The 24,109-nt window shown below is 52.3% G+C and overlaps 1 protein-coding gene across 1 annotated transcript; it reads right to left on the bottom strand.

Annotated features, from left to right (window-relative positions):
- Positions 1–1,328: 1,328 nt before the first annotated feature.
- On the bottom strand, positions 1,329–23,722 carry itga3b (integrin, alpha 3b; the record flags this gene model as incomplete). Its single annotated transcript, XM_080521858.1, has 25 exons — positions 1,329–1,465; positions 1,911–2,036; positions 2,125–2,223; positions 4,570–4,683; positions 4,906–5,034; positions 6,212–6,397; positions 6,599–6,701; positions 6,818–6,895; positions 7,044–7,123; positions 7,203–7,277; positions 7,367–7,535; positions 8,052–8,149; positions 10,495–10,638; positions 10,737–10,879; positions 11,944–12,011; positions 12,096–12,182; positions 12,674–12,810; positions 12,915–13,003; positions 14,346–14,539; positions 15,401–15,602; positions 15,677–15,775; positions 15,856–16,105; positions 16,490–16,572; positions 17,208–17,335; positions 23,547–23,722. 25 exons carry the CDS (start codon positions 23,720–23,722, stop codon positions 1,355–1,357), a joined length of 3,168 nt encoding a protein of 1,055 aa, XP_080377984.1. The 3' UTR covers positions 1,329–1,354.
- Between the last annotated feature and the right edge of the window lie 387 nt (positions 23,723–24,109).

Below are 24,109 nucleotides of genomic sequence, written 5' to 3'. Positions count from 1 at the left end.
TTGTAGCGTGGGTTTCAGGCCCTCCTCCTCCTCCTCCTCCTCCTCCTCCTCCTCCTCCTCCTCCTCCTCCTCCTCCTCCTCCTCCTCCTCCTCCGCCCACAAACATTCCAAATGTCCTCCAACATACGAAGCTCAGCTACGGCGGTCAAAGGTCAAAGATCAAAGGTCAAAGGTCAAGGGTCAACCTCCGTGCAGTGTGTCCGGAGCGGCTCCCCGGTGATATTCCCCACATTCTGAACGAACTCGTCCAGAAGCGTCAGCGAGCCGGTCCACCGGGACCCGCCGGTACAAACACCAGTTCCTCCAAACCCGGCGGGGAAATGCTTTGATCTCGCCGCAGAAAAAAAAACGCAAAGCAACTTTTCGTTCTCCAGGTCCGGCCGGCGTCCTCGCTGCATCGGAGGCCCTGGAGGGACGGGAAGCGTCGCCCGCTGTCGACATTCATGCTGATCAAGTGCAGTTTGACGGTGACAGTGAGAAGGAATGACGCTGGTTTGGCGGCCGGGAGGCGGCGTCCAATCAGAGGGAAGGTAAACAGCCGGTTCTCCTGATTACAGAGGAAACGCTGAGCCTCCTCACAAAGGAATAAATGAAGACTAATCACACGCCGCCGCCGAGCTCGGCCGGCTATTACCTAAAAACATCAAAGGAATTTACAAGCTACCGACCCGAACGCGACTCGGATTTAAATGTCCAACGCTGCATTGGACAGGAACGCGGCTCTTCTCAAGCCAAACCAAATATTGCACAAAACGAAATGAGGAAATCTACTAAAAATGAAAACGAAGCGATCCAGAGGCTCAGTCCAGCCCGGCTCGGCGTCCCGCCGTCAAACCGAGGAGACGGCGAGGAGTCCAGGGTCCAAAGCCTCAGGAGTAGAAGCGCCGCGACTCGGTCCAGCTGGTGACCCAGGACTTCCTGTGCGGCTCCTCGGCCTGGAGGCCCGGGGCACACTGGTAGCGCTCGGCCCGGCCGATCTTCACCCCCCGGTGCTTCGGCATGGCCCGGTAGGAGACGGTGCGCCTGAAGAAGCCCAGCTGCAGGGGGACAGGAGGAGGACGTTAACGGTGGGACACGCCTTCACCGCGGGGGGGCCGGGGGCGGGGGCGGCGCGGCGGACGGAGGTTTGGGGTTGGGAGGAAAATGAAGTTAGACCAGAGGGAAAGTCGGCGAATTAAAAGGGGAAGAAAGAAGCTGGAAGTCTGAAGACATGAAGTCCAGCGACGGCCTGGAGGGGACGGACAGTCAGGACTCAACCACCCAGAGCCGCCATTCATCTGAAGGGGGTGTTTTTACCCAGAAGCCCCTGGGGGGGCGTGCTGCTGGGAGACACGTGGGGGGGTGGGGGGGGGCCTCAGTAGTCTTCAGTCAGCCTCTCTGTCTCAGAGGGCTGGATCTTCATCTCAGCCTTCTGGGCCTTGGCCTCATACATCTCCCTCCTGCTGGCTCTCTGGAAGAAGCCGCACTGGGCGAGGAAGAGGAGGAGGAGGACGAAGGAAGCAGGTCAAAGGTTAATCTGAGGCTTCAACACGGACCAATCTGTTGACATGGTGTGAATCATAGATATACAACACTAGATGCTGTGCGCCTGTCAGGTGCCTGCAGCGCCGCCATCTTGGAGAGGTCTCTCTCTGGAGCCCAACGTGACGACCCCGGCTGGAAGATCCACTAAAACACGTGTAGCTCGCTTGCTAGTAGCAACACCAGTAAAAGCTCATGAAGTTGAGCTGCAGCTGGAACGTTTCAGTGGATCTTCTCGGCCGGGGTCCAGAGGGAGACCTCTCCAAGATGGCGGCGCTGCAGGCAGGTGGCGTCATCAGGCCGTGCAGTATCTAGCGTTGTATATCTATGGCGTGGACAGTAGGGGGCTTCAGGTGTGCGGTGCGGGGACAGGAAGTGAGACGTCTCACCTTCCACATGATGAGGATGATGATGCCCAGCAGCAGGATCCCCGCCACCGCCGCCGAGATGATGATCCACAGGGGGAGGACGTACGGAGGCTCCACCCACTCCACCGGCAGGACCTCCACATGGAACTACAGCCGGAGCAGAGGGAAGGGATGCTCAAGGACTCTCACCACCACCATCATCATCATCATCATCATCTTCCTCCTCTCCACCCACCGTGGTGGTCTGACTGTCCATCTTGAGCGTGGGCTTGTCGGTGACGAGCTTCAGCGTGGCCTGACCTCTGACCGTGACCTTCAGGGCGTCGGAGAAGTCCTGGGGAGACACGGGTTCACAAAGACCTCCATCTGAACCAAGACCACCAACGCTCGTCTCGTTTGTCTCGTTTGTGTCTCGTTTGTGTCTCGTTTGTGTCTCATTTGTGTCTCATTTGTGTCTCTTTTGTCTCGTTTGTGTCTCGTTTGTCTCGTTTGGTCTCGTTTGTGTCTCTTTTGTGTCTCGTTTGTCTCGTTTGTCTCGTTTGTCTCGTTTGTGTCTCGTTTGTCTCGTTTGTGTCTCGTTTGTCTCGTTTGTGTCTCGTTTGTCTCATTTGTGTCTCATTTGTGTCTCTTTTGTCTCGTTTGTGTCTCGTTTGTGTCTCGTTTGTCTCGTTTGGTCTCGTTTGTGTCTCTTTTGTGTCTCGTTTGTGTCTCGTTTGTCTCATTTGTGTCTCATTTGTGTCTCTTTTGTCTCGTTTGTGTCTCGTTTGTCTCGTTTGGTCTCGTTTGTGTCTCTTTTGTGTCTCGTTTGTCTCGTTTGTCTCGTTTGTCTCGTTTGTGTCTCGTTTGTCTCATTTGTGTCTCATTTGTGTCTCTTTTGTCTCGTTTGTGTCTCGTTTGTCTCGTTTGGTCTCGTTTGTGTCTCTTTTGTGTCTCGTTTGTGTCTCGTTTGTCTCATTTGTGTCTCATTTGTGTCTCTTTTGTCTCGTTTGTGTCTCGTTTGTCTCGTTTGGTCTCGTTTGTGTCTCTTTTGTGTCTCGTTTGTCTCGTTTGTCTCGTTTGTCTCGTTTGTGTCTCGTTTGTCTCGTTTGTGTCTCGTTTGTGTCTGTCGGCCTCAGGATGAAACGCTGCAGATCTGGAGGAGGAGGAGGAGGAGGAAGAGGAGGAGGAGGAAGAGGAGGCTGGTTCCTCCTGCTGCTTTTTTCCGACCATCAGACTTCAGACAGAAGATTCCCAGTTAGACGACACTGTCGTCTAACTGGGAATCTTCTAACTGGGAATCGTCTAACTGGGAATCTTCTAACTGGGAATCGTCTAACTGGGAATCTTCTAACTGGGAATCGTCTAACTTGGAATCGTCTAACTGGGAATCTTCTAACTGGGAATCGTCTAACTGGGAATCGTCTAACTGGGAATCTTCTAACTGGGAATCGTCTAACTGGGAATCTTCTAACTGGGAATCGTCTAACTTGGAATCGTCTAACTGGGAATCGTCTAACTGGGAATCTTCTAACTGGGAATCGTCTAACTTGGAATCGTCTAACTGGGAATCTTCTAACTGGGAATCGTCTAACTGGGAATCTTCTAACTGGGAATCTTCTAACTGGGAATCGTCTAACTTGGAATCGTCTAACTGGGAATCTTCTAACTGGGAATCGTCTAACTGGGAATCGTCTAACTGGGAATCTTCTAACTGGGAATCGTCTAACTGGGAATCTTCTAACTGGGAATCGTCTAACTTGGAATCGTCTAACTGGGAATCGTCTAACTGGGAATCTTCTAACTGGGAATCGTCTAACTTGGAATCGTCTAACTGGGAATCTTCTAACTGGGAATCGTCTAACTGGGAATCGTCTAACTGGGAATCTTCTAACTGGGAATCGTCTAACTTGGAATCGTCTAACTGGGAATCGTCTAACTGGGAATCTTCTAACTGGGAATCGTCTAACTTGGAATCGTCTAACTGGGAATCGTCTAACTGGGAATCGTCTAACTGGGAATCTTCTAACTGGGAATCTTCTAACTGGGAATCGTCTAACTTGGAATCGTCTAACTGGGAATCTTCTAACTGGGAATCGTCTAACTGGGAATCGTCTAACTGGGAATCTTCTAACTGGGAATCGTCTAACTGGGAATCTTCTAACTGGGAATCGTCTAACTTGGAATCGTCTAACTGGGAATCGTCTAACTGGGAATCTTCTAACTGGGAATCGTCTAACTTGGAATCGTCTAACTGGGAATCTTCTAACTGGGAATCGTCTAACTGGGAATCGTCTAACTGGGAATCTTCTAACTGGGAATCGTCTAACTGGGAATCGTCTAACTGGGAATCTTCTAACTGGGAATAGTCTAACTGGGAATCGTCTAACTGGGAATCGTCTAACTGGGAATCTTCTAACTGGGAATCGTCTAACTGGGAATCGTCTAACTGGGAATCTTCTAACTGGGAATCGTCTAACTGGGAATCTTCTAACTGGGAATCGTCTAACTGGGAATCGTCTAACTGGGAATCTTCTAACTGGGAATCGTCTAACTGGGAATCGTCTAACTGGGATGAAACTGCAGGAAACGACCAACAAAACGCACTGAAGAAACAGTTTGTAAGCGACTACGTTGTGACTACGTCTGCAGAGATGGACGATCGTCGTCATCGTGGAGGGGGCGGGGCCTCGTGGCCTCTGACCTCTAACATGGTGCTGTTCCACAGCCGGGACCGGACGTGAATCTTGGCGGAGTTGGACATGTTGACCAGGGGACAGGTGAAGGTCACACACCTCGCCGTTCCCAGGGAGCATTGCTGCAACACACACACACACACACACACACACACACACACACACACACACACACACACACACACACACACACACACACACACACACACACACACACACACACACACACACACACACACACACACACACACACACACACACACACACACACACACACACACACACACACACGAGACACCATGACATGATGACATGACAGTTCTTGTGTTTAACGTGATTCATACCAGCAGGAAAGCTTCTTTTCGAGGCGTCAACAACGTGACGGCCGCCTGCGGCTCCACGCTCTTCATCGGCTCATCTTCATCTTCCTCTTCTACCTGACGCCTGCTTCTCCTGACTCTGCTCTCTGACAGCTGGGAGGAGGGGGAGGGAGGAGGGAGGAGGAGGAGGAGGGAGGAGGAGGAGGAGGGAGGAGGACAGGGAGGAGGAGGGCGAGGACACAGAGACATGACATCACAGGGCTGCTGGTAATTACAGGTTTGGATAAAAACGATTCTTCTCAGAAAAGCCTCGTCACATTAAACTTTCTATTTTCAGCTCTGAGGTCGGAGTTTTTGGCGACAGACGTTTTCTTTTGTTTCTATTTTCTGTCCTAAAAAGTATTTTAGCGGCGCTTCGGTTTGGCAGCAGGACGATTTTCACACCAGGAGACGTTTGTTCATCTGAGCTGCTTCTTCTGATTCACCGTCGTCTGGAGGAGTCGTTTAAACGAGGATCAAACTACGACGGAGAATCTCTGACCTCCGGGACAGTTTGGCAGTTTGAGAGTTTGAGAGTTTGAGAGTTTGAGAGTTTGAGAGTTTGAGAGTTTGAGAGTTTGAGAGTTTGAGAGTTTGAGAGTTTAAGAGTTTAAGAGTTTAAGAGTTTAAGAGTTTAAGAGTTTAAGAGTTTAAGAGTTTAAGAGTTTAAGAGTTTAAGAGTTTAAGAGTTTTAGAGTTTTAGAGTTTTAGAGTTTTAGAGTTTTAGAGTTTTAGAGTTTAAGAGTTTTAGAGTTTTAGAGTTTAAGAGTTTTAGAGTTTAAGAGTTTAAGAGTTTTAGAGTTTAAGAGTTTAAGAGTTTAAGAGTTTAAGAGTTTAAGAGTTTTAGAGTTTTAGAGTTTTAGAGTTTTAGAGTTTAAGAGTTTAAGAGTTTAAGAGTTTAAGAGTTTAAGAGTTTAAGAGTTTTAGAGTTTTAGAGTTTTAGAGTTTAAGAGTTTAAGAGTTTAAGAGTTTAAGAGTTTAAGAGTTTAAGAGTTTAAGAGTTTAAGAGTTTTAGAGTTTTAGAGTTTTAGAGTTTAAGAGTTTAAGAGTTTAAGAGTTTAAGAGTTTTAGAGTTTAAGAGTTTCACCTGCGGCGCCGCTTCATTTTCTCCACAAAGGCTTGTTTCTGATCTCATCCCTCGTTTCCTCCTGAGCCCCCCCCCCCCCCCCCCCCCCCCGGTGGTTATTCTGACTTCTCAGTCATCATGTTGGATATATTAATGTATTAATATATGTTTAATTTCAGTTCCTGAACGTTCTCAGATGTACGTCGGTGCCACGCGGCGCCTCACCGTCAGGTTGAGCAGGTTGACCACGCCCCCAGGAGGCCGGCACTCCGCCTCCCGCTGCTCCGCCTCCTCCACCACCACCACCCTCGTCAGGTACAGCAGCCACTTGCCGTTGGCGACCTCGTAGGGCCAGTCCAGCTCCAGGGCCAGCGTGCCCAGGTCCCCCAGGGGCTCCCCGGGCAGGTCCACCTGGACAGGGGGAGACCGGGGGGGGGGTCAGCAGACCCGGTGGGCGGAGCTTCCACAGCATCCAACCACAAACCACGGCTGGTTCAACAACCCACGCCCCACGGGCGGGGTTGACGTGGTGAAGCGTGGCTCCAGGGAGGTCAGCAGGGTCGTTACCGGGCGGCGGTGGCGGTGGCGGTGGCGGCGGCGGCGGTGACTCACCTGGAAGGTGAACTCCACCAGACTGCCCACGTCGCTGCTGTTCACCATGGCCGACTCGCCCATCACCGCGCCGCCAAACTGCGTCTGCACCAGCGGGTTCCTCCTGGACGCCAACACACGCTTTCGTCACCTCGAGTTTGTTTGGGTTTTTTTTTTTCCTTCCGTCAACAGTTTGAAGGTATTTCGTGGTCGTGAGGCGGCGGCGGCGGCGAGGCTCACAGGGACAAGATGGGGAGAATGGTGTTTTCTATCATCACGGCCACGGACACAGGCCTCAGGTCGTCCTGCTCGCTGACGCTGCAGGAATCACATGTCAGAACAACCAACGTCCGTCTCGGCAGCACGGACACACGGTCAGAACCCGAATCCACTGGATCCAACATGAATCATCAAAGAAAACCGCGGCTTTGTTGTGATTCCCTCCAGACGGGATTACAAGTCTTACGTGGACAGAAGCAGCTGCGCCTGCAGCTGCTGGGTGAACAGCGTGATCCCCGTGGTCTCGAACCACAGCAGCAGCGTCACCTAATGACGACATCAAGCAAACGTCAAGCTGGAACCCGCGGCGGCGGCGTCAGGCTCTGGCGGCGGCGAGCAAACCTGCCTTGTCATTGCCTCTGAGCGGGTTCCCCAGGTCGCAGAGCAGCGAGCCCACAGAGCTGCACTGCACCGCAGGGTCCTGCAGGGGAAGGACAAGGGGCGTTTAGGTGCAGCAAGGCGCCGAGTGGGAAGGTGTGGTGGACGGCTGCTGCCCCCTGGTGGACGTACGGCAGATCTGACGGCGGCGTAGGTGAGCTCGGGGGGGATGGTGAGGTTCAGCGTGGCCTGGTGGGCGTCCTCCGCCAGACGCCCCGCAGACGGCAGGTTGGTCACTTCCACCATCATCCTCAGGATCTTCATGTTGCCGTTAAACTGCAGCACCTGCAGTTTGCCTTGTCTGGGCGTTATTGTAATCAGATTACATGTTGAGATCGTCATTATTTATGTCGTTTGACTCGTTTTCGATACATAACCTCGGGCGTGACGGTCAAACGATGACAGGTTATACATAGTATGATATTTATATATATATTATAGCATAGAGGCGCGTGGTGACGGCACTGAAATCTCAATAATTAAATAAGAATATTTTTTTAAGGTCAAATAAAAAAAAGACATTTTCCATCAATTGGTGGTTTAGACGATCGCCTCGTCATTTTTCCACAGAAGATCGTCTTTCCAAACCCCGGGGGGGTCCGACCCCGGGGGGCCGGACGGCCGGAGCCGGGGTTTTACAATCTCCCCACTCTGGGACCCGAGTTCTAAAAAACCTGTTTTCACATTTCTAAAACCGCCTCGTGTGGACGACCAGAAGCACCTGGTCCAGGTGAACCAGGTTCCTGGTCCAGGTGAACCAGGTTCCTGGAGGGGGCGGGGCCTCAGAACGGCTGCAGGGTGGAGGATTAAACGTCACCTGGGGTACGGCTTTTCTCCGTTGTCGACAAACTGAGCCGCCACCTGCAGGTTACTGGAACACTTGTTGTCGGAACCGCATTCCTTCTGGAAGTGGATCTGCAGGAGAACCGGGTCACTCTCATGAGCAGCATGAGGAAGATGAGAGTGAAGGTGTAGTAAAGCATGAGGAAGATGAGAATGAGGGTGTAGTAAAGCATGAGGAAGATGAGATTGAGGGCGTAGTAAAGCATGAGGAAGATGAGAGTGAGGGTGTAGTAAAGCATGAGGAAGATGAGAGTGAGGGTGTAGTAAAGCATGAGGAAGATGAGAGTGAGGGTGTAGTAAAGCATGAGGAAGATGAGAATGAGGGCGTAGTAAAGCATGAGGAAGATGAGAGTGAAGGTGTAGTAAAGCATGAGGAAGATGAGAATGAGGGTGTAGTAAAGCATGAGGAAGATGAGAATGAGGGCGTAGTAAAGCATGAGGAAGATGAGAATGAGGGCGTAGTAAAGCATGAGGAAGATGAGAATGAGGGCGTAGTAAAGCATGAGGAAGATGAGAATGAGGGCGTAGTAAAGCATGAGGAAGATGAGAGTGAAGGTGTAGTAAAGCATGAGGAAGATGAGAATGAGGGTGTAGTAAAGCATGAGGAAGATGAGATTGAGGGCGTAGTAAAGCATGAGGAAGATGAGAGTGAGGGTGTAGTAAAGCATGAGGAAGATGAGAGTGAAGGTGTAGTAAAGCATGAGGAAGATGAGAATGAGGGTGTAGTAAAGCATGAGGAAGATGAGAATGAGGGCGTAGTAAAGCATGAGGAAGATGAGAATGAGGGCGTAGTAAAGCATGAGGAAGATGAGAATGAGGGCGTAGTAAAGCATGAGGAAGATGAGAATGAGGGCGTAGTAAAGCATGAGGAAGATGAGAATGAGGGTGTAGTAAAGCATGAGGAAGATGAGATTGAGGGCGTAGTAAAGCATGAGGAAGATGAGATTGAGGGCGTAGTAAAGCATGAGGAAGATGAGTGAAGGCGTAGTAAAGCATGAGGAAGATGAGAATGAGGGTGTAGTAAAGCATGAGGAAGATGAGAGTGAAGACGTAGTACAGCATGAGGAAGATGAGTGAAGGCGTAGTAAAGCATGAGGAAGATGAGAATGAGGGTGTAGTAAAGCATGAGGAAGATGAGATTGAGGGCGTAGTAAAGCATGAGGAAGATGAGAGTGAGGGTGTAGTAAAGCATGAGGAAGATGAGAGTGAAGGTGTAGTAAAGCATGAGGAAGATGAGAATGAGGGTGTAGTAAAGCATGAGGAAGATGAGAATGAGGGTGTAGTAAAGCATGAGGAAGATGAGAGTGAGGGCGTAATAAAGCATGAGGAAGATGAGAATGAGGGCGTAGTAAAGCATGAGGAAGATGAGAATGAGGGCGTAGTGAAGCATGAGGAAGATGAGAATGAGGGCGTAGTAAAGCATGAGGAAGATGAGAATGAGGGCGTAGTAAAGCATGAGGAAGATGAGAATGAGGGCGTAGTAAAGCATGAGGAAGATGAGAATGAGGGCGTAGTAAAGCATGAGGAAGATGAGAATGAGGGTGTAGTAAAGCATGAGGAAGATGAGATTGAGGGTGTAGTAAAGCATGAGGAAGATGAGAATGAGGGCGTAGTAAAGCATGAGGAAGATGAGAATGAGGGTGTAGTAAAGCATGAGGAAGATGAGATTGAGGGCGTAGTAAAGCATGAGGAAGATGAGAATGAGGGCGTAGTAAAGCATGAGGAAGATGAGAATGAGGGTGTAGTAAAGCATGAGGAAGATGAGATTGAGGGCGTAGTAAAGCATGAGGAAGATGAGAATGAGGGTGTAGTAAAGCATGAGGAAGATGAGAATGAGGGCGCAGTAAAGCATGAGGAAGATGAGAATGAGGGTGTAGTAAAGCATGAGGAAGATGAGAATGAGGGCGTAGTAAAGCATGAGGAAGATGAGAATGAGGGCGTAGTAAAGCATGAGGAAGATGAGAATGAGGGCGTAGTAAAGCATGAGGAAGATGAGAATGAGGGTGTAGTAAAGCATGAGGAAGATGAGATTGAGGGTGTAGTAAAGCATGAGGAAGATGAGAATGAGGGCGTAGTAAAGCATGAGGAAGATGAGAATGAGGGTGTAGTAAAGCATGAGGAAGATGAGATTGAGGGCGTAGTAAAGCATGAGGAAGATGAGAATGAGGGCGTAGTAAAGCATGAGGAAGATGAGAATGAGGGTGTAGTAAAGCATGAGGAAGATGAGATTGAGGGCGTAGTAAAGCATGAGGAAGATGAGAATGAGGGTGTAGTAAAGCATGAGGAAGATGAGAATGAGGGCGCAGTAAAGCATGAGGAAGATGAGAATGAGGGTGTAGTAAAGCATGAGGAAGATGAGAATGAGGGTGTAGTAAAGCATGAGGAAGATGAGAATGAGGGTGTAGTAAAGCCTCCACCTCAGCTCTCTGGGTGACTTGCTGCTCCTTGCTCAGGATGGGAAAGGCGTCCAGGTTCTGGATCCGCCGCGACTTCAGCTTCTGTTCTTGCAGCGACAGGTTGAGGGAGAAAACCACCGGCTCCAGTTTGTCCCTCACGGGCTCCTGTCAGGTGACCGACAAGATGGCCGTCAGCGGGGGGGGGGGGGGGGGGGGGGGGGGGTGGGGGGGGGGCGTGGACCCGGGGCGGCAGGACGCCTCACCTCCACGTACAGCCTCAGCTTGTGACACTTGTGTCTGGAGGCGGCGAGGCTGAGGAGGCCGGACTGGGCGTCGTCGCCGTTGCTCTGGAACAGAACCCGGTGGCTCCGCCTCTCAATGTCGGCCTTCACCGTGTACTGCACCGCTGCAACACAACACAACACACCGTGTACTGCACCGCTGCAACACAACACAACACACCGTGTACTGCACCGCTGCAACACAACACAACACACCGTGTACTGCACCACTGCAACACAACACAACACACCGTGTACTGCACAGCTGCAACACAACACAACACACCGTGTACTGCACCGCTGCAACACAACACAACACACCGTGTACTGCACCGCTGCAACACAACACAACACACCGTGTACTGCACTGCTGCAACACAACACAACACACCGTGTACTGCACCGCTGCAACACAACACAACACACCGTGTACTGCACCGCTGCAACACAACACAACACACCGTGTACTGCACCACTGCAACACAACACAACACACCGTGTACTGCACCGCTGCAACACAACACAACACACCGTGTACTGCACTGCTGCAACACAACACAACGGTGCAAAGAGGAGGTGAAGAACGAGGAGGTGAAGAATGAAGAGGTGAAGAATGAAGAGGTGAAGAACGAGGAGGTGAAGAGAGGAGGTGAAGAGAGGAGGTGAAGAGAGGAGGTGAAGAGAGGAGGTGAAGAACGAGGAGGTGAAGAGAGGAGGTGAAGAACGAGGAGGTGAAGAGAGGAGGTGAAGAACAAGGAGGTGAAGAGAGGAGGTGAAGAGAGGAGGTGAAGAGAGGCGGTGAAGAGAGGAGGTGAAGAACGAGGAGGTGAAGAGAGGAGGTGAAGAACGAGGAGGTGAAGAGAGGAGGTGAAGAACGAGGAGGTGAAGAGAGGAGGTGAAGAGAGGAGGTGAAGAGAGGCGGTGAAGAGAGGAGGTGAAGAGAGGAGGTGAAGAGAGGAGGTGAAGAGAGGAGGTGAAGAACGAGGAGGTGAAGAGAGGAGGTGAAGAACGAGGAGGTGAAGAGAGGAGGTGAAGAGAGGTGAAGAGAGGAGGTGAAGAACGAGGAGGTGAAGAGAGGAGGTGAAGAGAGGTGAAGAGAGGAGGTGAAGAACGAGGAGGTGAAGAGAGGAGGTGAAGAGAGGAGGTGAAGAGAGGAGGTGAAGAGAGGAGGTGAAGAGAGGCGTCTCACTGATGTTCCTCCTGAAGTCCTTGTTGCCGTTGCTCAGGGTGAAGGACAGACACAAGGTCGCCGTGACGCTGCAGTGGGACACAATCACAATGATGACATCACGTCACGCTTCAACGACCGGCGGCCGACCGGGACGTTTGATTGGTTCTCACCAGGGGGTCTTCCCGGGACACTGGTTAGGATCCACGATCCGCGGCTCCACACTGAAGTCTTTGGTCAGGTGGATGACCGGTCGAGCTCTGGACACCGGGGGGGGGGGGGGGGGGGGGACAGTACCTTCATATCTGCAGTTTTACTGGATTATCCATCATAACGAGCAGTAAAGGAAGTGACCACAATATAACAATATTTCCTGTACATCGTCACACATTTTCAAGGATTTTATGATAAAAACAGTAAAATTGTGAATGAAAAAAATGTAAATTTCTCCATTTGTGAGGTGAATCAAGGTTCATCTTTTCTCGTCGTAAAAAGCTGTGAGAGACGCTTCATTTCTGGTTAAAAGGGAAACAAAACGTGAAGAAAACAGACTAAAGTTCGGTCTGTTTCGGCTGCAGAAGCCTGATGAGAGCGGCTCTGAACACCAGGGGGCGGCGTTTCACTCCAGTGGCTGTTTCAGGCTGTTCAGGGTTTAGCCGCGTTCCACTGGACCTTGAAACCTATCCAAGTATGTGAAAGATTACAGTATTTCAAAGATTACAGTATTTAGCCGCAGCTCCACATTCCGTACCGGAGCAGGGCGATGCGGTCGTCCAGGGAGCCCACCAGGATGTCGGGGTAGCTGTTGTCGTCCATGTCCATCCCCCCGCTGATGGAATAGCCGAAGGTGTGGAAGTGTCCGTTGTCCACCGACTTCCCCTCGATCACCTGCAGGGGGGCGGCAGCGGCGACACGCGGGCGTTAAACGCAGAAAGCGCAGGCGCAACTTTTCGAAAACGGGCCCCCCCCTGGACAGGAAGTGTGGGCGTCACCTGGCTGGGCTCCGGGGCCACGCCCTGTTTGCTCCCCATCCAGATGAAAACTCTGCCGGTGTCCAGGAACGGCGCTCCGACCGCGAAGTCTGGAAACACAAAACACACCTGGAGACCCTGAGCTGGCTGCAGCCGCTGCACCCCACCTGCAGCCCCGCTGCACCCGGCCTGCAGCCGCTGCACCCCACCTGCAGGTGGCAGCTACCCCACCTGCAGCCGCTGCACCCCACCTGCAGCCCCGCTGCACCCGACCTGCAGCCGCTGCAGGTCGGGTGCAGCGGGGCTGCAGGTGGGGTGCAGCGGGGCTGCAGGTGGGGTGCAGCGGCTGCAGGCCGGTGCGTTGCGGGCTGCAGGTGGGGTGCAGCGGCTGCAGGTGGGGTGCAGCGGCTGCAGGCCGGGTTGCAGCGGGCTGCAGGTGGGGTGCAGCGGCTGCAGGTGGGGTGCAGGCGGCTGCAGGCCGGGTGCAGCGGGGCTGCAGGTGGGGTGCAGCGGCTGCAGGTGGCAGCACCCCACCTGCAGCCGCTGCACCCCACCTGCAGGTGGCAGCTACCCCACCTGCAGCGGCTGCACCCGACCTGCAGCCCCGCTGCACCCGACCTGCAGCCGCTGCAGGTGGGGTGCAGCGGCTGCAGGTGGGGTGCAGCGGCTGCAGGCCGGGTGCAGCGGGGCTGCAGGTGGGGTGCAGCGGCTGCAGGTGGCAGCACCCCACCTGCAGCCGCTGCACCCCACCTGCAGCCGCTGCAGGTCAGGTGCAGCGGCTGCAGGCGGGGTGCAGCGGCTGCAGGCCGGGTGCAGCGGCTGCAGCCCCGCTGCACCCGACCTGCAGCCCCGCTGCACCTGACCTGCAGCCGCTGCAGGTCGGGTGCAGCGGCTGCAGGTGGGGTGCAGCGGCTGCAGGCCGGGTGCAGCGGGGGTGCAGGTGGGGTGCTGCCACCTGCAGCCGCTGCACCCCACCTGCAGCCCCGCTGCACCCCACCTGCAGCCGCTGCACCCGACCTGCAGCCCCGCTGCACCCGACCTGCAGCCGCTGCAGGTCGGGTGCAGCGGCTGCAGGTGGGGTGCAGCGGCTGCACCACGTTCCACAACATACAGAAATACAGGGCGGCGGTAAAGTCTCTAGTGCGTTTTAAACTCCTCGTCCTCCATCGTTTCTTGTATTATTGACTCGCTTTGTATTTATTTCATTTTCAGTTTGGCCGTCCTGGGATTCTAGAATCTACATTTCTTCTTTTCAAAAGATCACGTGCAGTACAAGACTTTATCTTCTACGACTACACTACAAGATGTTTTTTATATATTGAACAGGAGAGACTTTTTATTTAAACTTGTCATAGTCAAATCTGTTCCACATTCAAAGACACGATCATGTAAATAATCCTGACTGTGATGTTTTCCAGCAGCTCCACTGAGACGAGACGTTGGAGAACCGACCTTGGAAGCCGTCCTGGTTGACGTCGCCGATGGCCGCCACCGCCAGGCCGAACGCCGAGGCGGCCGGCCCCTTCAGCACCGCCGTGGCCGAGTTCTGGAAGGATCCGTTCTCGTTCATGAAGATGTAGACGGCGCCGCCCTCGTCCTTCATGCGGTCGAAGTAAAACGGGGCGCCGACGATCAGGTCGTTCCAGCTGCAGCCGGAGAGACGAGAAGGACCTGAGTCTGGTCCGGCACCACGGTGAGGGTTCTGCGTTTCAACTTCACTTTCTACGTCTGAGGTGAACTACGATGAACTACGGTGAGCTGAGGTGAACTACGGTGAGCTGAAATGAACTACGGTGAACTGAGGTGAACTACGGTGCACTACGATGAACTACGGTGAACTACGATGAGCTGAAACGAACTACGGTGAACTACGGTGAACTACGGTGAACTGAGGTGAACTACAGTGAACTACGACGAACTACGGTGAGCTGAGGTGAACTACGGTGAGCTGAGGTGAACGACAGAGAACTGTGGTGAGCTGAGGTGAACTACGGTGAACTGAGGTGAAGTACAGTGAACTACGGTGAGCTGAAGTGAACTGAGGTGAACTACGGTGAACTGAGGTGAACTACAGTGAACTACGGTGAACTATGGTGAACTACAGTGAACTGAGGTGAACTACGGTGAGCTGAAGTGAACTACGGTGAACTACGGTGAGCTGAGGTGAGAGGGTAACTTCACTCACATTCTGGGTGTCGTGGTTATAAATGTTCTAAACGTTAAAAATGTTAAAAGCGTTAAAAGCGTTAAAAGCGTTCTAAACGTAAAAAGCGTTCTAAACGTTCTAAACGTTAAAAACGTTCTAAACGTTCTAAACGTTCTAAACATTAAAAACGTTCTAAACGTGTGAACTTGACTGCTGGTCTCTTGAGACCTGTTCTGGACCACAAGTGGTCTGAAGGTTGGACTTGTGTCCCAGAAGGACGGCGGCTCTGCTTCGTCACGGAACTCGTCTTCATGCACAACGTAACCAGACAACCACTGTCCTCGTCGCCACGGTTACCCACTCGTCGTTGTTGAGGTCGGTGATCGCCAGGCTGTTTCCAAAATAAGAGCCCACTTGCTCCCCGGGGATGATCTGCACCGGCTCGATCCTGGTCCGGAGCCTGCCCAGCATCACGGCGCCCCTGGACTCGTCCCTGGGAGACCCCGTCACCACGGTGTACTCGTCGCGGCTCAGCACCTTCTTCTCCTCCAGGACGGAGTACCCTGCAGGCGGAGGAGGAGGCGGGGTGACGGAGCCGGTCTGGAGGCTGGTGGGAAGGTGGAGGTGTGCTACGTACCCATGTAGCTGTGTCGCCTCTTCAGCGGCTCAAAGTCTTTCTCGGCGGAGTCCCAGGCGTTCAGCGGGTCGGGGTTCCTCCACGTGACGTGAACGTTTCCTTCACGACAAAGCAGAATCAGACAAAGAACCAGAGGAACCCCCCCGGCGGTGACCCCCCCCCCCCCCGCGGGGCCCCACCTTGCCACAGGTAGCTCCCCGGGGTGCCGATGTAGACGTCGGTCTCCGTCATGCCGCCCGACATGCCCATGGTGCACATGCCCTCGAACTCCATGTCCAGGCTGGGGTTGCACACCTCGTAGCTGTGCGCCTGCCACTCGTCGTCGGGGTCAAAGGTCAGGTCGTTGCTCCTCACGTAGCACTTCCCGATCATCTGCCGCTGCTCCTCCGTGCCGCTCTGGATGATCTTCACGTAGCGGTGGCCGCAGGCCTGGACGGGGCGGAGACGGGACGGAGACGGGGTGGAGACGGGACGGAGACGGGGTGGAGACAGGGTGGAGACGGGGGTGGAGACGGGACGGAGACGGGACGGAGACGGGACGGAGACGGGACGGAGACGGGGTGGAGACGGCATGAACGACGTCTCTCTCAGAGAAACGAGGGTGGAAATAATTTAATCCAATCTCATCTCATCTCATCTAATTTCATTTCATTTCATTTAATCCAATCTAATCTAAACTAATCTAATGCACATTCATTAAAATCTGTCGTTGCTTTTTGAACCAGTAACAAAATGTGTGTAACTTTTCTACGTCAGACGTTTTTCTGTCCTGCAGGTGAAAACAAGTTTCAGGTTGATGAAGCGTCGTCTCACCAGCACCCGGCCTCCCGGCACCGCCCGCTGGCTGGACACCGTCACGCCCAGCCACATGCCCTCCACCATCTCCTGGGGGGACGCTGGGGACGAGAGACACGCTGGCTTCACCGGAGGACGAGTCCCAGAGGAGGACGAGTCCTACCGGAGGACGAGTCCCACCGGAGGACGAGTCCCAGAGGAGGACGAGTCCTACCGGAGGACGAGTCCGGCTAGACATCAGCGAGATTGAAATTCTCCTTCTTCATTTATATAGATAAATATATTCTAGATTTATCAACAACATGTATCTTTTGTAAAAAAAAACTAAATTTAAATTGCGTTACATTCAATCTTTGTTTAATCTTGTGGTCGCGATTCCAGAAAACCAGCCCACAGATGGAAATACACGTAGTTTTTAAATTTAAAGTTTAGTTCCTCTCTACAGTTCCCCCCCCCCCCCCACACACACACACACACACACACACACACACACACACACACACACACACACACACACACACACACACACACACACACACTCTACAAGAAGCAGGTTATTTATGACTTTGTATGTTATTCGTGGCCCCCAGACGTTGCAGTGTGTAGTTATAACCCAGTAGAGTGTGTCTTGTGTGTCATGCAGCTTGCAGCCCTGCAGCTTGCAGGTTGCAGCCCTGCAGCCTGCAGCCCTGCGTGCTGCAGCCCTGCATGCTGCAGCCCTGCGTGCAGTACTGACTTGCGGTGACCAGGTCCATGCGGGCGCAGTCTCCGGGGTCCAGGCTGACGGGGCAGGAGAACACGGCCCCCGTCTCGTTGACGTGTCGTAGAGCTTCAGCGCGCTCTCTGGGCGCTCCGGCCAGCAGCCTGCCGACACACAAGCACCACGTGAGGTCAGAGGTCAGAGGTCAGAGGTCAACCGCCTGAGCTCCTGGAGGCCCAACGCCAAACGTGCAGCGGCGCAGCGGCGCCTTCGTGTGGAGATTTCCAGTCACGCAACAACCTCACACACAAAATAGACTGGTGGTGATGGAGCTGATCTCTTTGCCCACACACACACACACACACACACACACACACACACACACACACACACACACACACACACACACACACACACACACACACACACACACACACACACACACACACACACACACACACACACACACACACACACACCTTTTAACACAACAGAAGAGGTGGAGGATCACTGCCTCCGCCCCCACAGTGTTTACCGTCAGCACAAGATTTATTAGCTCCACTTTGTAGGTGGAGGGTGCAGACAAGCTTGTTTACTGTGTGTGTGTGTGTGTGTGTGTGTGTGTGTGTGTGTGTGTGTGTGTGTGTGTGTGTGTGTGTGTGTGTGTGTGTGTGTGTGTGTGTGTCACAACCTAGTGTGCAAAATGTCATGTTTTTCAAGGGCGTCATGTTGTGGAGAACATTAACTGAGTCTCACGCTGAGAAGTCAGAAGAAGTCTTGACGGTTGAATTAGATTAAAAACACATCTAGAAAATACATCTATAAAACACATCTATAAAACACATCTATATCTAAAACCCTCTAGCAGATCGACAAATAGAAAAAAAAATCGAATTTTTCCAAATGTAAAAAACAAACTAAAGATTCTGACTCATTGTTGAGTCGTGGCTTCTTCCGTATTGACAAACCTCACATCAACAATCAGCCCCCATACACTCTGGTAATCTGATTACCCCCCCCAACATGAAGATGAGAAGCTGAGACAGACGTTGTCTTCGTGTCTCAGAGACGAAGCGTCATGTGAGCAGCTCCACTGGTTTGAGATCAAATTACCTTCTTAACCTATTTGATGCTTCTTCATCTGGGAACTGACGAGAGGCCACATCATAACCCCCCCCCAACCCCCCCAACCCCCCCAGCCTGGTCACATAGAGCAGCTGGGTCCCGGTGGCAGTGGGACGTCACTCTGATGGTAATATTAGTATTAACAATTCAATTCTCTCGTCGTGACTTTAAAAACAGCAAGAAGAACAAGAATAAATCTTTACATCTGAAGAAGGTGAAGGAGGTGGAGGAGGTGAAGGAGGTGAAGGAGATGAATGAGGTGGAGGAGGTGAAGGAGGTGAAGGAGGAGAAGGAGGTGGAGGAGGTGGAGGAGGTGGAGGAGATGAAGAAGGTGAAGGAAGTGGAAGAGGTGAAGGAGGTGAAGGAGATGGAGGAGGTGAAGGAGGTGAAGGAAGTGGAGGAGGTGAAGGAGGTGAAGAAGGTGAAGGAAGTGGAAGAGGTGAAGGAGGTGAAGGAGATGGAGGAGGTGAAGGAGGTGAAGGAGGTGAAGGAAGTGGAGGAGGTGAAGGAGGTGAAGGAAGTGAAGGAAGTGAAGGAGGTGAAGGAGGTGAAGGAGGTGAAGGAGGTGAAGGAAGTGAAGGAGATGGAGGAGGTGAAGGAGGTCGCTTGTCGACCTCTTGTCCTGCAGAGCGAAAACGACCAGGAGGAGCCAAGATGGCCGCCGACGGCCAGCGGTTTCCTGTCGGCGGCGCAGGAACAGACCGGGGCCGTTATTCATTAACGTCCAGGGTGTGGAGTGTATTCCCTGTGTGTGTGTGTGTGTGTGTGTGTGTGTGTGTGTGTGTGTGTGTGTGTGTGTGTGTGTGTGTGTGTGTGTGTGTGTGTGTGTGTGTGTGTGTGTGTGTGTGTGTGTGTGTGTGTGTGTGTGTGTGTGTGTGTGTGTGTGTTTACATTACAACTCTCGGCCTTCCAGATTGCTTCCCAGACACAAAGTCCCAAAACACTGGTTGCGATAAAGACCAAGGTGAGTGATGCATGCTGGGAGGAGGAGGAAGCAGCAGGATCCGGCTGCAGGAGAGCGTTAATCCAGGAGCAGCTCCAGTTAAACCACCGAGGAAAAACCCTGAGAAGCGCCTCCACGTGTTTGTTGTGGAAATTCAACGGCGAGGGCCGACGCCATGAGGTCTGACATGCAGCGGAGCCGCTGTTGCATTGTGGGAAATGACCCCGAACACCTAAAACACAGAGGACGTGGACAGACGCCCTCGCTGCCTCGTCCTGCTGCGGTGACTTCGCCACATTTAGACCCTCTGTCACGTCCTGGAATCCGTCCTCCGTCTCCGACGCCGAAATATAAACTGACATTTTTTTAAAAGTTCCACGTCGGGAGCCGTTCTGGAAAACTTGGGTGCAGCAGCAGCCGTACGGCGTCGGCGGTGCTTCGTCTCCCTACGCCTTTCTGGTGTGTTTGATGAGTCACAGCGCCCCTACAGGCCTGGAGGTGAACTGCAGGCCTGAAGCCTGGTGTGTTCATAGAGACGAGTTCACAGAGACGAGTTCATAGAGATGAGTTCACAGAGACGAGTTCATAGAGACGAGTTCATAGAGATGAGTTCACAGAGACGAGTTCACAGAGACGAGTTCACAGAGACGAGTTCATAGAGACGAGTTCATACAGACGAGTTCACAGAGACGAGTTCATAGAGACGAGTTCATACAGACGAGTTCACAGAGACGAGTTCATAGAGACGAGTTCATACAGACGAGTTCATAGAGACGAGTTCATAGAGACGAGTTCATAGAGACGAGTTCATAGAGACGAGTTCACAGAGACGAGTTCATACAGACGAGTTCATAGAGACGAGTTCATAGAGACGAGTTCATAGAGACGAGTTCATAGAGACGAGTTCATAGAGACGAGTTCACAGAGACGAGTTCACAGAGACGAGTTCATAGAGACGAGTTCACAGAGACGAGTTCACAGAGACGAGTTCATAGAGACGAGTTCACAGAGACGAGTTCACAGAGACGAGTTCACAGAGACGTGTTTATAGAGACGAGTTCACAGAAAGGAGTTCAGACGGTGGACGGAGGTTTTAGGAGACTGACGAGAAAAAACATGTTCCCGGGGGTGGGGGGGTGGGGGGGGGGGGGGTGTAGCTCCGTCACCTCCCGGGTGGAGCTGCTGCCTTCAGGGCACAGAAAAGACGACCTGCTCCTCCTTCACGGAGCTCGACGGCCCAATTCTTCACAAAGGACTGAAAACAGCGAGAGAGAAAATCTCTACCGTCGTTAACCGACGCTACGAGTCCTGATCGTCACTGAACTCCACGTTTCACTGAGTGAACTCTGGGTAACGGGAGGTTTTCCTCCCGGGGGAGGAGATTCACCAGAGGTACTCTGAGCTGAAACGAGCTGAACTCTGCTTGCTGGAGGAGGGAAATCCTGCAGGACAGAACCTTAGAGCTCGTTTATCACCCAGAAAGCACAACAACAGTAAATAAAATCAAAAGCACACACACAATAAGCTCCAGGTCACTGGGATTGATTCGGGGAAATATTACAGCTTCGACCCACGAAGCTCATAAACGAGACGATATTGAACCAAGAGACTCGATTTGCAGATTGAATTAAGAAGGAAGAGAAGAGGAGAGCAGCCGGAGGTTTTTATATCCTGGAGTGATGTAACGACGAAAGAAGAGTGGAGGGTTGATAAGAGTAGATGCGTTGGGGTGGGGGGGGGGGGGGGGGGGGGGGGGTAATGGGGGGGTGATGGGGGGGTAATGGGGGGGTGATGGGGGGTAACAGTGAGCAGTCAGTCCTTTCTGTAGCAATGAACCAGGAAACTCTCCAGTGAGCAACACGTTGATTCACTGCGAGGCTCGATGTGTTTGTACAGGATGAGAGGATGAATCACCGCCGATCAGACCGAGACACATCGGTACTCAGGTACTACAGTACCTGCACCATCAGACCGGGACACGTCGGTACTCAGGTACTACAGTACCTGTACCATCAGACCGGGACACGTCGGTACTCAGGTACTACAGTACCTGTACCATCAGACCGGGACACGTCGGTACTCAGGTACTACAGTACCTGTACCATCAGACCGAGACACGTCGGTACTCAGGTACTACAGTACCTGTACCATCAGACCGAGACACGTCGGTACTCAGGTACTACAGTACCTGTACCATCAGACCGAGACACGTCGGTACTCAGGTACTACAGTACCTGCACCATCAGACCGGGACACGTCGGTACTCAGGTACTACAGTACCTGTACCATCAGACCGGGACACGTCGGTACTCAGGTACTACAGTACCTGTACCATCAGACCGGGACACGTCGGTACTCAGGTACTACAGTACCTGTACCATCAGACCGAGACACGTCGGTACTCAGGTACTACAGTACCTGTACCATCAGACCGAGACACGTCGGTACTCAGGTACTACAGTACCTGTACCATCAGACCGAGACACGTCGGTACTCAGGTACTACAGTACCTGTACCATCAGACCGGGACACGTCGGTACTCAGGTACTACAGTACCTGTACCATCAGACCGGGACACGTCGGTACTCAGGTACTACAGTACCTGTACCATCAGACCGAGACACGTCGGTACTCAGGTACTATAGTACCTGTACCATCAGACCGGGACACGTCGGTACTCAGGTACTACAGTACCTGTACCATCAGACCGAGACACGTCGGTACTCAGGTACTACAGTACCTGTACCATCAGACCGAGACACGTCGGTACTCAGGTACTACAGTACCTGTACCATCAGACCGGGACACGTCGGTACTCAGGTACTACAGTGCCTGTACCATCAGACCGAGACACGTCGGCCTCCAGCGGGAGGAAGTACTCAGGTACTACAGTACCTGTACCATCAGACCGAGACACATCGGTACTCAGGTACTACAGTACCTGCACCATCAGACCGGGACACGTCGGTACTCAGGTACTACAGTACCTGTACCATCAGACCGGGACACGTCGGTACTCAGGTACTACAGTACCTGTACCATCAGACCGGGACACGTCGGTACTCAGGTACTACAGTACCTGTACCATCAGACCGAGACACGTCGGTACTCAGGTACTACAGTACCTGTACCATCAGACCGAGACACGTCGGTACTCAGGTACTACAGTACCTGTACCATCAGACCGAGACACGTCGGTACTCAGGTACTACAGTACCTGTACCATCAGACCGGGACACGTCGGTACTCAGGTACTACAGTACCTGTACCATCAGACCGGGACACGTCGGTACTCAGGTACTACAGTACCTGTACCATCAGACCGAGACACGTCGGTACTCAGGTACTATAGTACCTGTACCATCAGACCGGGACACGTCGGTACTCAGGTACTACAGTACCTGTACCATCAGACCGAGACACGTCGGTACTCAGGTACTACAGTACCTGTACCATCAGACCGAGACACGTCGGTACTCAGGTACTACAGTACCTGTACCATCAGACCGGGACACGTCGGTACTCAGGTACTACAGTGCCTGTACCATCAGACCGAGACACGTCGGCCTCCAGCGGGAGGAAGTACTCAGGTACTACAGTACCTGTACCATCAGACCGGGACACGTCGGTACTCAGGTACTACAGTACCTGTACCATCAGACCGAGACACGTCGGTACTCAGGTACTACAGTACCTGTACCATCAGACCGAGACACGTCGGTACTCAGGTACTACAGTACCTGTACCATCAGACCGAGACACGTCGGCCTCCAGCGGGAGGAAGTACTCAGGTACTACAGTACCTGTACGCAGTACTCTCAACACCACCTGCCTCTCAGGACTGGAGTGAACTTCCTGTTACTGCGAGTCCCAGTTCAATGATTGACAGATGGATGACGACACGTCGGCATTAAAACAAACATCACAGTGAGAAGTACTTTAAGCCTAAGTTACTGGGTACTCACATTACTGCACTTTGGGGTATTTCCATGTTGATGGTTTAGACTCTTGAATCTGCACTTTGAGTCGTTTAACAAAAACCATCTTAGTTTAGAGTGAAATCACCGCAGAGTGAGTTTTAAAACTTGTACTTTTGTCCTTGAGAAAAGCTTTTCACTGCTGATGTGGATTATTGAGTCGCGGTTCTGCAGAACGGAACCAACTCCTCCATGTTTCCGGAGTTCAGGTTCCTCTTCCGTTGCTATAAAACCAACCTTTTCCCTCTGAACCCGTCTGAAGCTGCTCTACGTCCTTACTGCTTCTCGCTCTACTGTCATTTGTCGTTAGCTTGCGCCAGGCGGACCGACGGCCAGAAGTGAGTAACGGATTCAATGAAGTCCGATATCAGAGCACCTGGACTCAGACGCCCACCGAGGAAAGGAACCATCAGCTGGACAAACATCTGCCTGCCGACGACCATCTGCCTCCGGTGAAACAGTAACAGCAGAACAAACTCATTTACACCCGGCGGAGAATCCAACATGGCGGCAGTCAGACCTGGTCCGCCATGTTGGTCTGGCCAGAGAGTCTCAGCTGATCCACAACAGGAACAAACAAACTGTGACCACAACCCCCGCTCCGCTCCGACACCTCATGTATTGTATATATGTTATATATGTGATGTGTGTCGTCCCCACTGATCATATACAAGGTAACGCTTTGATCACATATAAGGTAATGCTTTGATCTCGCCGCGTGTTTTTCTGCGCCTTCTTCACGTGATGAAGCGTCGACCTCTGGATTATGTAACGTTCACGTTCCAGCCGCGGTTCAATGAAACAGTTTAAGCTGCGATTGTTTAGTTTCAGTTTCTCCGTCCGACCCTGAAGCAGGAATGTTTGAAACGAAACGTCAGGATGTCTTCGTCCTC

This window comes from Blennius ocellaris (genome assembly GCF_963422515.1).
Source record: "Blennius ocellaris genome assembly, contig: SCAFFOLD_152, whole genome shotgun sequence".
Taxonomy (NCBI): Eukaryota; Metazoa; Chordata; class Actinopteri; order Blenniiformes; family Blenniidae; genus Blennius; species Blennius ocellaris.
Note: the sequence above shows the minus strand (reverse complement) of the source record. Positions and strands in the feature narration are given on the sequence as shown.